This window comes from Miniopterus schreibersii, assembly GCF_964146895.1.
Source record: "Miniopterus schreibersii genome assembly, chromosome: 19".
Lineage (NCBI taxonomy): Eukaryota > Metazoa > Chordata > Mammalia > Chiroptera > Miniopteridae > Miniopterus > Miniopterus schreibersii.
In genome coordinates this window covers 10,416,193-10,429,708 of record NC_138119.1, presented here as the reverse complement: position 1 = coordinate 10,429,708, position 13,516 = coordinate 10,416,193, and the positions used below count along the sequence as shown (strand labels likewise).

Genomic DNA, 13,516 nt, shown 5'->3' with positions numbered 1-13,516 from the left:
CTGCTGTTAATTCCTTTGGGTATTAGCCATGCTTATTCATTACATGACATGACAAAAAAGAATGTATATTAGGCTCCACGTGGCCATGACTACTGATTTTTCTTTCCTTCTTCCCTTACTTAACTGTCCGTGTATCTTTCATTAATTATATTTCACTTAGTAAAAACCCTGCTCATAATCGGCACTGCCGTATTTATGGCAGCATTATCCTCAACAGTCAAGATACAGAAGCAACCCAAGTGTCCACTGATGGTTGACTGGATAAACAAAATGTGGTCTAGACACACGATGAAGTCTGACTCAGCCTTGAAAAGGGAGGAAATTCTGACAAAGGCTACAATATGGATGAAACTTGAAGACATGCTAAGTGAAAAAAGCCAGCCAAAAAAGACAATATTGTATGATTCCACTTAAATGAGGTATCTAGAATTGTCCAATTCACACAAACAGAAAGTATACTGATGGATGTCAGGGGCTGGGGGGCAGGGAGAATGGGGACTTGTTTATCTGACTATAGAATTTCAGTTTTGTAAGATGAAAAAGTTGTGGAAACCGGTTGGTTGCCCAACAATGTGAATATATCTAACACTACTAACTGTCTACTTAGAAAGAGTTAAGATGGTAAATTTTATGTATGTGTTTTACCACAAGAATAATTAGCAAATAAAAAATCCTGGTCATAGATGTTCCTAGTTCTTTCATGCTTCTATGAAAAAACAACATTCACCATGACTGAGTGGAATTTTTAAAATAATAAGAGTATTTCAATATTAATTTTTAAATAATATAATAATGGTTAAACTTAATTGGACACTCACCCTATGCCAGGGAGTAGGCTAAGCATGGATTTTGTATTTACTCTCTCGTTTGGTCGTCGCTGCAGCTTAATGCGGTAGGCACTAGCAACAACGCTGACTTCACGAAGAGCAAGCTCATGTAAGGAAGTTACGGAAGTTGTCTGCTGTCCCGCAGCGAGGAAGCAGGGGAATCCGGGCAAGAGCCCGGGCCGTCCGGCTCGGATCAGTGCCTCTAACCACTGGCTTCCAACCCAGTGGCTGCTGTTCGTTAGCTGAACCTCGCTTCGTTTCTGTCTCTGCCCCTCCGCTGGCACCTGTGCCCTAGAATTTTTGACCAGCTTCCTGCTCGCCCAGCAGTCCCCCCACTGATCCAATGTCCTAGTCAGCACCCCTGAATCCCAGGCGCCTCAGCTTGGGGTGCCGCTCCTCCCCTGTGACTAGCTCCCTCCTCCTGGGCAGCTGCCTGTGCCCCGGGGTAGAAAACAGCTGGGGGTGGTATTGGGGTGTCTTTGAATGCCTCTGTCTCAGTTGTGCTTTTCTTTCAAAACAGAACTCCTAGTTTTAGATCCGAGAGGCAACCATATTGGAGCCCCGAGCCCTGGGAGCCGATTCCTAAAGCAGTGGAGCCCTGACCTGCTCCTCAGTTACCGGCCTGGACTTGACCTCCTCTGCTGGGCTGCCCTTCCTCCTCCAGCACCGGGGGGCCCAGGGCGTTAACACACTGGTCTGCTCTTTTCCCCATCTTGACAAAATTTATTCTGTTGCCGTCCTTCATAGCCCTTTACTCTATAACTGCTTCTACCCTTCAGATTTCTCATCTTCCCTTCTTTGGGTGAGAAATGCCCCCAAAGCCCAGATCTTGGCACAATAACTCCCAGATTGTTTTTATAGTCCCAACGTAGTACTTCTTTGTAATAGCTCAATATTCCTAAATTTTGTTCCAAGTCATTATTTTACATTTATAAATATCAGGCTGTATTAATTGGTTCCAGCTTTAAAAATGTTCCTTCAGAGGTTATTTTCTGCTATTTTGATAGTGGTTTCTAATCCTGGAGCACCAGGGCCCCGGTGTGGGCCCTGTTCTGCAAGCATCCCTGAAGGGCTGGTGTGGAACGAGAAAGATACACAGATCCTGGGCCTCGCTGTCTTCTTTGAAGACTGTACTGGCCATAATAGCTTCAAAGAATTTCAACAAGTTCCCAAGACATGACCTTCCCTTTCCGAAAACCACGTTGGCCGGGCTTGCCTTAATCAAGCTGTGCTTTCCTAAGCATCCTTTTACTTGATCTCCTGCAGCAGTTTTTAATACTTTCCCCACAAGTGAAGTTAAACTAACTGGCCTGTAATTTCCTGGTGTGTCCCTGAGCTCTATGAAATAACGGCATTAGGTTGGCTACCTTCCAACTCTTCCTGAATTTTGTTTTGTTTTGTTTTAAAAAGCAGGATTGAAAAGGCCAGAGAATGCTTCCTGTCTCCCTTTCCCTTCATTTCTTCCATGACATACTGCTCCTTCTGGTCCCAGTAGATCTGCCATTTTAATAACTTTAAACCTCTTAAATGTTTTCACATATTATTTGTTCCTATCTCTGAAGTATGAGTTTCCCATTTTTCATTTTGACAAGGGCCACCCCCCAAAATAAGGGCTTATAATTTTATCGAACAGACTGTTAATTTGAGGCACTGTTTAAGAATTAAGTTTTATATTAGGAATCTGGAAAAGGGTGGCAACCAGATTGTAATGGATTATGTGTTCTTGTGAGTTATTATAAATATATGTTTGGGAAAGAGCTGAGAAATAGGTCTACACACCCATGGAGAGGAACCAAACATGGGATTATTATTACTAATCCAATGTACTAGCAAAGTATCTTCAAAATGTGGTGAGACTCATTGGATCTGACCATGTAAAATTTGCACCCTATATATTTTTTAACTGCATTTGGTTCATTATTCTCAAATCTAACAAAAGAAAACTCTTTCACACTTAATGATCTCCCAATAGAAAGACCCATAGAAATGTTCTAATTAAAATATATCAGTTAAAAACTAAGGTTTTATTTTTTTACTGATAGGCCTAAAGAGGAAAATTAATTATTATTTGCATTTGTAAAATTGCATTATATCACATAATCTTTAGGACTGTCCAAGCCCTTTGTTATACAGAATTGACTATTTTTTTTAAAGTAAGTGAGCCACCAACTAGGGCATAAAAACCTTTATTTTTATAGACCATTTTTGTTTCAGCAGGCTTTTGGTTTTTTGTTTCTGTGGTGACCTAATTTGTCTTTTCAGAATAAGTCACAGACAGGCACGCAGACCACAGCCCAAGTGTGGATGGAGGCCTTCCAGGTTGAAAGGTGCAATGATCCCCATCACGCAATGGAAGAAACCGTGGCCTAGAATCTAAAACTTTTAAGAAAGTTGACTTTGATTTCAAAGACATGGGATAAATAAATCCCTGCCCAGTTGGGAGTTTTTTTTCTTCTAATTTATCAAAACCACAATGTCAAAGTCCAAAGTCTGTGCATCTCTCTTGTAATGCTCATTCACTATGTATCAGGTTTAATCACAAGCGGGGGAATCTGTGCGTGTGTAGTTCGCCCAGACATGTCTCATAGGGCACTTTTCAGTTGGCCTTGAATGATTGTTAATATTCTCTTTTTCACTTTTGCTCAGGAATGAGTATACCTGTAAGTGAACAGGTCAGGTTCTCTATGTGGGCCATAAAACACACACAGACAGACGAATATTTGTGAATACTTAGCAAATTAAGTTCCAGGCATGAATCTTAAAGCATGGATTTTTCCCAGTGTTTGAAATGTTTTCTCATAGACTCCCATCTTTAGGATTTTAAAGTTATAATTAAAATAGGCACGGGATTTACCTTTCCTATTTCCTAGTTAATATATATCATACCATGTAACTCCAAGTTTAGTACGTATTCATCAGCCTTCTCCCACTCCTCTGTCTTCGCTTCAGTTGTTCCCTTTTCTTAGAATGCCCTCTTCCACATTCAGATGTCAAGCCCTCCCCATCCACGGGCCAACAGCTCTGAGCCCAGTGACAGAGTATTGGGTTTGGGAAAGTGGAAAACCTTAGGGCGATGTATTTAACGATCGCTAAACCCAAGTTCTTCGATTTTCTAATTAGTAGACTTTCTTCTTTCTCCTTGCTTCCATTTCCCTATATGTAAAATGAGGATATTTATATATCCTTTTAGAATTGTGATATAGGTCAATCGGGATAATATATCTAAAAGGACCCCCTTCCTTACCCTCCAAATAGCACCTTCTCCACAAAGCTCTCCCCACCCTGGCTAACAGCAATCTCACCTTCCTTGGAAAGCCATAGTCGCTGACTATCTTCTGCACTGGGCTATCCACTCATTTAACAAACACTTGCTGAATACCTACTGTGTGTCATGCTTATATTTTTTCCTTTTATTTCTTCTTAACTAGTCTGTAAGCTTCTTGAGGTTAGAGTCTCTATAATACTCATATCCCCCCTCCATTATCCAGGTAGTGTTTGACACTAGTGCTTGAACAATAATATATTTGTTTTGTATTTGGTATAATACTACTATTGGGTAAAACTGGTCACTATCTAATAGTACAGGCAATATCTGTATCCATTTTCATATGTGCCCACATCCTCAAAAGGGGTTACATGCTAGAAGTTGTACTTATGTGTGATGCCAGTGCATGAGATCATCTTCATTACTAAATAATAATTATATAATAAAGAAATAGCTAACATTTCTCAGACTAAAGAAGATAATTCTCTACCTGTTCCCACAGGAGTCCTTGGAGTAGTTCTTATAAGAACAAAGCACGATTTCCAAAAAGAGATGAATGAACAAATGGGCTCAGCTATGTATGTCTCTGTGGAATTACATTAGCACAAATCTAAGCAAGTTTTCAAAAAGCTGTGATTTATAAATAAAGACTCTCATATATACAATATCATGGCTAGATGAAATTCTAAAGTTTCAGGGGGAAATTACACAGTTTCAAAAATGACGCAGTGTGTACACAACATCAAGCCATCCAAACGAAACCTGAGCAAATCAGTTAGGAATGTGGTCTTTGCTGGCCCGGACATTTCCAGGCGTTATTGGAAATATGTAATGTGGTTCTGACACTATTTTACTACCTGTGGATGAACTGCACCATAATGAAGCGTCACTTTAATTTGCTACTCCTCCTAATTGACCGCAGGCTAGGAAACCAGAAAGCCAAACTGGTTAGAGCTGTGTTTAAAATAAGAACGACTAGGCTCTGATTTAAGGCTAATGAGAGTGTCCTGCAAATAGAGTGAATGCAAGTGCAGGGCTTTATAGTATCTATATCTCTCTCCAAAATGCAGGTCTAAAAGGAAACAATGCTATGAATTTCCCATGTCACATAAGCCACTTTGTTAGAGTAGCTTTTCTTTCCCATTGCAGCTTCCTTTGAGAAAGAAAATGCAAGGCTTCCTAACCAGGCTCCTGAGGAGTTCACCTGTGGCACATGTACCAGATGCAACGGACCATGCACGACTTTCAGCAGAAAGAGACTCACAAGCAGACTGTCCACATGCCTTGAAAGTCCAGAGATTTCAGGAAAGTTTAGGCTCTGGGCTTCTTTCATGATCACCACTCACAACTACCTCGGGCTGTCCGTGGCATTGCCCACAGCTTTTCAATGCACTTGAGATGAGGCACCAGGCGACAGAGTCCTCACCAGGTCCTAAGTGTGGAGGAACTGAGAGTGGAAATGGGCCTGTCTTCTCCAGATGTGCATCCTGTCCTTGGCTGAAGTGACAGAGCCTGAATTTGGTTTTTGTTCTTTACCCATTTTTGCTGTGGTGATTGATATTAATGCGTGTCTGTTGCACCCAAGCTCCAATCTCTGTGGTGCTGCTCATCCTGCGTCCCTTTTCTTCTGCAACCATTCAAAGATGGGTGTGTGAGAGGGTTGGGAGGCTCACTGCCCAGAAGCTCCACCGAAGGGGGTGGTGGAGCCAGCTGTGAAGTGGACCTCCCCTGAGCGAAGGGTGCACAACCAAGAATCACGGCACACTGGAGAGAAAGGCATTTTAACCGAACCCTGGATTTGTAACACTGTGCTACCCCACAGCCAAGTCAAAATGCCTGTCCAGATTATTGTTATTGTCTCTGATTTTTACTGAGCATTTCTGAAGAAGGAAGGTCCTTTGGGGGGCTGATCGATCCCAGGCCTGAGAATTGGACATGGGTTTCTATCGCTACTTCAAAAGAAAACTTCCAATCATTTAAACCCAGGTATCACCTAATGTTCCAGCTGGAGCACACACACTCAGAACATCATAACAAACATAGTAGGTATGTTATTTAACTCTAACTGCACAGAAGAAGTCTCCCATGATAGTGTAGCAAGAGTCAATGCTATAAAATCCACAGTATTGTCAAGCGTAAATAAATCCAATGAAACTTGTTCAGATAGCACTCAGGCTATGCTAAGAGGCCATTATGAAATCATCCAAGACCCGCAACACATAAAAACTTTACTAGTCATTACCAAAATAAACTGCAAACAAGTTTGTCTTATAAAGATCCAAAAATCCTTATGTTTTTTTTTGGTCTGCAGAGCCATAAAACAGTGCCTGACAAATTTTAAGCAATAGTCTAATTAATCACTGGATTTTTATAGTTTCATGTGAGCTGTAAGCTAGATATTAACAAGGCAGGGTGAGAGGAAATTCTGCACTGAGCGAGTTCTAAGTCCTCTGCACAGACCCACAGGTCAGCCAAGCCAGGTCTTGGTGTTAAGCACTTGCTAGAAATGGAATGGACCGTTAATCAGAAGGTTATTGTCATTTTCACATGGATTAAAGCAGAACGTAGAATGTGCACGACGTTCACAAGCTGATAGAAAATCATTCCAGGTGGCTCTGTCTTGTCCAGGAAACATTTTCTTGGGGGGGCATTTTTACATTATTTCTTTGGTGAAACTAATACTTTTTAATACACTAATAATATGACCCCCTTTAATACTATCATATACTCAATAATTACCATGAAAAAGTATGACCATATAAAATTTCTGCTTTATGTTCTTCAGTTGGACATAGTGATGGTGCAGACAACATAGGACAATTTTATTCCTGGAGAGGAATTTTTTAAGCACCCATCACCAGAACCAAACAGCTCCAATGAGAAATGGGAATTTGCTTTCAAAGAATGAATTAAATTTTTAAAAAGTGACCAAAAGATTATTAAAAGTGACCAAAAGATTATTTCAATTCTCATTTTCTGCAACAAAAGTCCCTTCAACACCCACGTCCACCTACCTCATAGTATAAGGGAACGCTGCCGCTCATGCTCACGTGTTGCTTTGCCTTTTTAGGTGCGTTTCCAAATAATGCATTTGCTTCATTGACCTGTAAGGAAATTAAATCCATCTACGATGAGAAAGAGAGGCGTACATAAAGAACACCTAGATATATGTGACTTTCAAATACCTAGGTGACTTGAGGGGTTGGGAACCTCGCGAGGAGGAGCTACTCATTGACAAGGTGAAGTACTTATAGTCACTGTGGCCAGCGCTCAGCGACTGTCCCAGTCTGTGCCATCTGACAGGACTCAGCTATGCCATCGGGCCCCTCCGACCTCTGACAGCTATGAGTCTCTATAGATGTCACCTTCCTCTTTACACTTCTCTGGAACATTAAATAGTTTCATTTTTTATTTTATTGCATCTTTCATTAAATAATTCCTCATAGAACCTAGCATGGAGCCTGGTATGGCCTCAGAAATTTTTGGTGAATGAATGAAAGTTGAATGAGCAACATTCACGGACAAAAAAGAATTCTTTCAGATTAAATGATTCAAATTATTCTAGCTAAGTGTTTAAAATAATCTGCCAAAAGTTACCAAATAGCCCGAGAATATGATAGTTCTATTTATTTTATTAATTTACCCTACTATTTTAAGAAAAAAACCTCTTCAGGGGCTTGGGAGTGGGGACAGGTACCTGCTGGAGAATGTCGTGCCATGACACTATGCTGAAGAGCCTGCGCTGAGGGACCTGGACGGCGAGGGTGAGCGCTCGGATCAGAAGATCGTCCTCAATCTGGTTTCCAACAACAAAAGCGATGGAGCCCTTCCAGTCGTTCTGTTACAAACCCAGAAGGAATTAGACCCTCAGTACTCCTGGCTAGGTAATCGTGGGTCAGGGCTTCAACTGGAAAACAGAATACTTTCCCCGTAAACCTTGCCTTGAGCACAGAGTTGACCTTGTGTGTAGCCTGTCTATGTGGGTTCCTGACTCAAGTAGCCGCCAGGCGGCAGTATTGTGCCAAATTTCATGCAGCTTGACCAAAAAGCAATTTTCTTGAGAAAAGTAGGCCTTTTATTTTAAGGAAGACAATTTTTAAAAACGACACACTTTCACTAGAATGCTATCCAAGAATAATTTGGTGTTGGAAAGCTATAGTTCATTCATGTGTTACAAAATATACATTAAGATAACCGCAAATGCCAAAAACTTTGTCTTGTTCCCTGATACATCCTAAGATTCTAAATAGTGCCAGGAACATAGTAGGAGCTCCAAAAATATTTGTTGAATGTTGCATGATATTGAACTGGTTGCCAAATGGGCTTTTATATGAGGTAAAAATACAACCTCTGACTTTTTTGTAAAACACAGAACTAGAACACATCTTTTCCTCCTGATGTAACACGAGAATCTCACTGTTAATTCACAAACGAGTTCTTCCCACTCCCCCAAAGCAGGCTAAAATATTAAACTGGGACATGAAATTTTGCGTGAAATGATTGAAAGAAATGTTACTAAAGACGATTTTCTTATTCAGTAATCCCCTTCTCTCTATTATAATTACAATTTCCGTTGGGGAGAAGCAGTTCTCTGGAGGAGATTAAGAAAGGAATTTCCTGAATCACCTGAGGGAGGAACCAACATGGGAATCAGGCCTAGAGCTTCTGAACTCTAACTGTGGGGAGATGGGCCAAGCAAACAGGATAAGGCATCAGGAAAGAGAGAACCACAAGGGGGGCACTCTAGCCTCAGCTCTCGAGGCCTTAGTTTCCTCACTTGTACAATGAAGGGTTTGGACTGGGCAATATTCGCTTCCCTTTAGCTCCACTCTAGACATTTGATTCAAACACAGTCTAACTCCCCCTTGGTGGATTCCAAAACAATGTCTAAGTGATCTGAAAAAGTTTTACACAAATCTAATGAAATGCATAATTTTATGTGGTTCTCTCTGGCTTCTGTCCACTGTATTATCAGAGTAATGACAGAGCTAGGGTATAGGTAGAAGATCTTAGTGCAAATCCTTCCTAACCATCAAAAAGTTACTATCACTAAACTCTTACTTTTCTCCATGGAAACTGCCTAACAACCTAACAAAACCCAACCAATTTTCAAAGCTACCACTAAAATAAAAACCACACATAAAGACACACAAATGTATATTTACCTACAAAGAGCAATACCTTGAATTTCCTGTCAGTCACACTGTCCAACACTAGAGATTTTAATGACCACTACTATCCCTAACCCCTCTCCCTACTGCACATTTCCTTGCCAATATTTGAAAGTCAGTGGTGACAAGGAAGGGCTGCCTCTAGGCTCTTTTGGAGACAATTCAGTAAAGGGCATTGTAGTTCAGCATCTGCCCTCAGTATCTGGTGTTAAAGGCAGGTATTCACTATTTCAGACCAGAAAAAAGAAGGGAGGGGGAAGGAACTAACAATTATTGAAAAATGCCATGTGCCAGGCATATGTTATCTCATTAAATCCCCAAGTAATCTCTTTAAATAGGTGCATTAATACTTTATAGATGGAAAAATAGAGGCCCTACGAAGTGAAAAATCTTGTTAAAGGTCATTTTGGCAAAAACCGCATGGAGACCACATACTGGCTTGCAGTTTTGTGATCATTTCAGAACAATTTTGAAGGGAAGCCTTTGGGGTCAGAATGCCTTCCCATAATCCTCAAATTGCACCTAATGGCTACTTCAGCCACAGCAACCTAATAGATGAAGATTTATATCACATACCAAAAAACATAAAACCTTTAAAAATAGATTATGTATTAAATCCTTAAAACACCATAAGATTGCTTTTTTATAAATGACAGTTTTACAGAGATTCTAAGAGGTTAAGGAAATTTCCCAAGGTTCCTTCTTTCAAAGCCCAGTGGTCTTGTTGCTTTGCTCTAGAACACACTTGAACACAAGGCCTGCTTCTCTGATTCGTGGTGCTGGACTGAAACTTCTGGGATCCTGCGATCACCTTAAGGCAGCTCACCTGGGCTAGAGCAGGCCTAGTTTGTTGAGGTTCAGAGCTCCCTCTGAGCCCTGCTGGGGAACTAGGCCACATCTTTCCAGTGGAAGGGATCTGAAGAGTCTGCTGAGGCTCAGTTTCCCATCTGCACTCTCTAGTCCATCAAACTCCTGCTTCAGAAGTCCGGTCTATTTGGCAAAACGGGACCCCTGGAGGGCTTTGTTGGAGTCCTGAATTAGTGTCTAACCACATAGCCAGAATGGACCGACTGACCAGACAGACATGATGCAAACCCATAGTCTGCAGAGAAGGGTGCACTCCCTGGCGAGCTGCACTAGGGGGCAGCGAGACGCCAGGAAAAGTGCAGCATTCGAATAATGGGTGAGTTGTTTCCTGTGTCTAATTAAATGATGCTCTGCAAATATAATCTCCAAATCTTTCTCTTAGTAGTTTAGGATAAATGTAGACTCCAAATCTCTACTAACTGGAAGGAGTTTTAGAAATAAGAAAAAATTTGGGAAAAATCAAACACAAAGTAGATTTGGCAAAACACTATTAAAAACACCCCTCCACTCGTATGCCACCTGCACGCAGTTAAACCAAGTCCTTACACCTGAGTTCACCGGGCAACAAGAGGCATTTAGAACAGAAAAAAACCAAGGCCAGCCGTGGGGGAGAAAGGAAAGCGGGGTGTGGACAACCTGATTCATCACACCGAGTCCCGCAGTGCTCCTGCCTTTGGGTGAATTTGTTTAAGAAAGTTCAGGAAGGTTGGGTGTAATTAGTAGCATAAGCCCAGAGAAAGAAAACATTAATCATTTTAGGAAAACTACCCTGGATGTATCCAGGGGTGAAGGAAGAGGGTTTTAGTCTGGCACCTCAGACGCCTCAGGAAGCAGAGCCGGCTCTCCGCTGCCAGGAGGCATCTACTGTACATGTTGTTGCTGAGTCTTGCCCTCGAGTAGTTATTGATAAAGTCATTCAAAGGATGGAATGAAGTCATGTATGGACACAATCCATTACCTTTTATTTACTTTACCAGTCTCACCTAATTTGAAGCCTGGCAGGAGGGCGTCTTAACCCAAACACTTACATACTAGTCTCCCAAGGCAAGAAAGAATTCATGTAAATGCAGACAACCTGGCCGTCTCATCTAAGCCTGCTGTCCCACAGACAGAGGGGAGATTGATAACTATTTTTCTTCCATAGATTGCAAATTCTCCCAGTTTTATTTAGGCATTCCTATACTGTATTATGATTACAAAGACCCTTTCAAAAGCAAGTGAAAAGTAGCTTTTGGGTGACGGGATAGAGATTGCTTCCTTCTATCAGCACCAGTATCAGCTGGTATGGGGAAGGCAATGGCAGGACAGGGATGCCGTCCTCTGCGCCTTGGCCCTGAAAAACCTGAGGTGAGAGTCCCATGGTCCTCTACTCAGGGCTGACCTGAGCCTGCTGAGCTGACCGACAGTGGTTGGCACCTTTATTTGGAGAAGGTATATAAAAGCCCCAAGTCAAATCAATGCATTGGAAAAGTCATGTTTAGTTAAGAGTTATTTAACACTGCACAGATACGCAAACCTGTACTTTGTGTCAATACTCTGCTGAAAGGATAGCCTTTTTGTTAAGTAGATTTGCTGCCAAATGGACAGGGATTTGTGAGTGTCTTTCTCATACTGGGTTTTTCCTTCAAAAGGGGTCTTGGATCTCCATCAGCAAAGGAGTGTTAGTATGGGCTGTTGGCCAGCAGAAGAAATATTTTTATTACCTAGAACTGGCTGCTGCTATAATTGCATTTGTTAAAAAGGAATTCTAACTGTGAAGTAAGTTGGAAATACAGGTTAAAAAATGGGTACACATTGTTATATAATAAACAAGAGCAATACAAATGACCAGGATATGCTGTTATTTAACTCCTTTTACTGTCTTTACTAAACAAGTTCTTATTATAGAGTCTTCTCTAATTATAGGTTCATCACAGTTTATTAGAAAGATTAAACACTAGACCCTACTTGTCCATGGGGGATATGTTTCCAAGACCCCCAGTGGATGTCTGAAATTGCACATAGTACCGATCCCTGTGTGCACTGTTTTTTCCTGTGCATACATACCTATGATAAAGTTTAATTCATAAATTAGGGAGAGTAAGACATTACCAACAACAACAATAAAATAGAACAATTATAGCAATATAATAAAAGTTATATGAATGGCTTTGGGGCCATTGTTAAATTAAATAAGGGTGATTGAACACAGGCACCGAGATACTGAGAGAGTCGATGTGAACCTAGACGGCTTCTAAGGGACTCATGGGCAGGTGGTGTCCACAGCATGGTACACGGACAAAGGGCTGGTTTGCATCCCCGCTGGTACAGAGTGGGACGGCACAAGATCTCATCATGCTACTCAGGACGGCGCACAATTTAGAACTTATGAATTGTTTATTTCTGGAATTTTCTATTTAATATTTCTGGACCATAGTTGACCGTAGGTAACTGAAACCACAGAAAACAAAACTGCTGATAAGGGGAGACCATTGTAGTTTGACATGTTACCATCATGCTGTGATAAGTACTAATTATTTAGGAACTGGTTCACATGCTGTCACATTTTCTTAACTGGATCGTAAGCTCTTTAGGTCAGAAATTATGTTTTATATGCTTTTGCACCTTATGGTGCCCAGTGGTAAATGGAAAACAGAGCAGGGCTCTATCTGTAAAACTGTCTGTTGATCAATATCTAAAAGCAACAGAGAATGTGCTTGGACACTAAGGATTCTGACCCTGGGAATGGTAAAATGCTAAAATGCAGCATGTCAGAAACCTGTGCCGGGTATACAGGCTACAGCCCTGAAGTCCCTCAGGAGGAGAACACACTGTGTCTGATCTGACATGGCTCGTACCAGGCATCAGTAACAAGGATCTGGGGAGTTAGGCCCTGCACCCATTTGTCTGCTAAGGCAAGTTTCCTAGAGTGACTCAGACAAGCCACCAGATGCCAATGGAAGGAGGCAGCTCTTCCAGACTCAATTTGTAAAATAGTTTTCTCTTTGATATCAATAAACTTGTCAACTGATATGCTTCTAAAATATTTTAGGTCCTTGGAAGAGGGGCAAAAATCATGAACACAGGATTTTTATTTAAAATTCTACAGACATCTAATTTGCAGAGCTCTGGGCGAGAATATGAGAGTGTGGCACGTGGTGCAGGTCTGTCAGAGAAATCAACCCATCACCCATGTGAAAGCACATCGGTGAGAGCCAAAGGAGAAGCACAGAGCTGACTCAGGAGACAGTGAGCTCTGAGGCAGCCAGAGGACTGGGCACCATACGAATTTTCATTAGAAATGGGGACCTATTTACTTGGCTTCAAAATATAGAGAAGTGGATCAGATGTTTGGTATTTGGACTGTGAATACTAATCTGGTTAATTTTATGATCTAGATCTAAAAT

At 41.3% G+C, this 13,516-nt stretch overlaps 1 protein-coding gene across 1 annotated transcript in view; it reads right to left on the bottom strand.

Annotated features, from left to right (window-relative positions):
• The window catches only part of SPAG17 (sperm associated antigen 17), a 116,456-nt gene that overhangs the window by 92,194 nt on the left and 10,746 nt on the right, over positions 1 to 13,516 (bottom strand). The window contains exons 2-3 of the mRNA XM_081121308.1: positions 7,790 to 7,930; positions 7,107 to 7,196 (exon numbers count right to left, since the gene is read on the bottom strand). Of these exons, the coding sequence (XP_080977434.1) occupies positions 7,107 to 7,196; positions 7,790 to 7,930 (231 nt within the window). The remainder of the gene's footprint in view (positions 1 to 7,106; positions 7,197 to 7,789; positions 7,931 to 13,516) is intronic.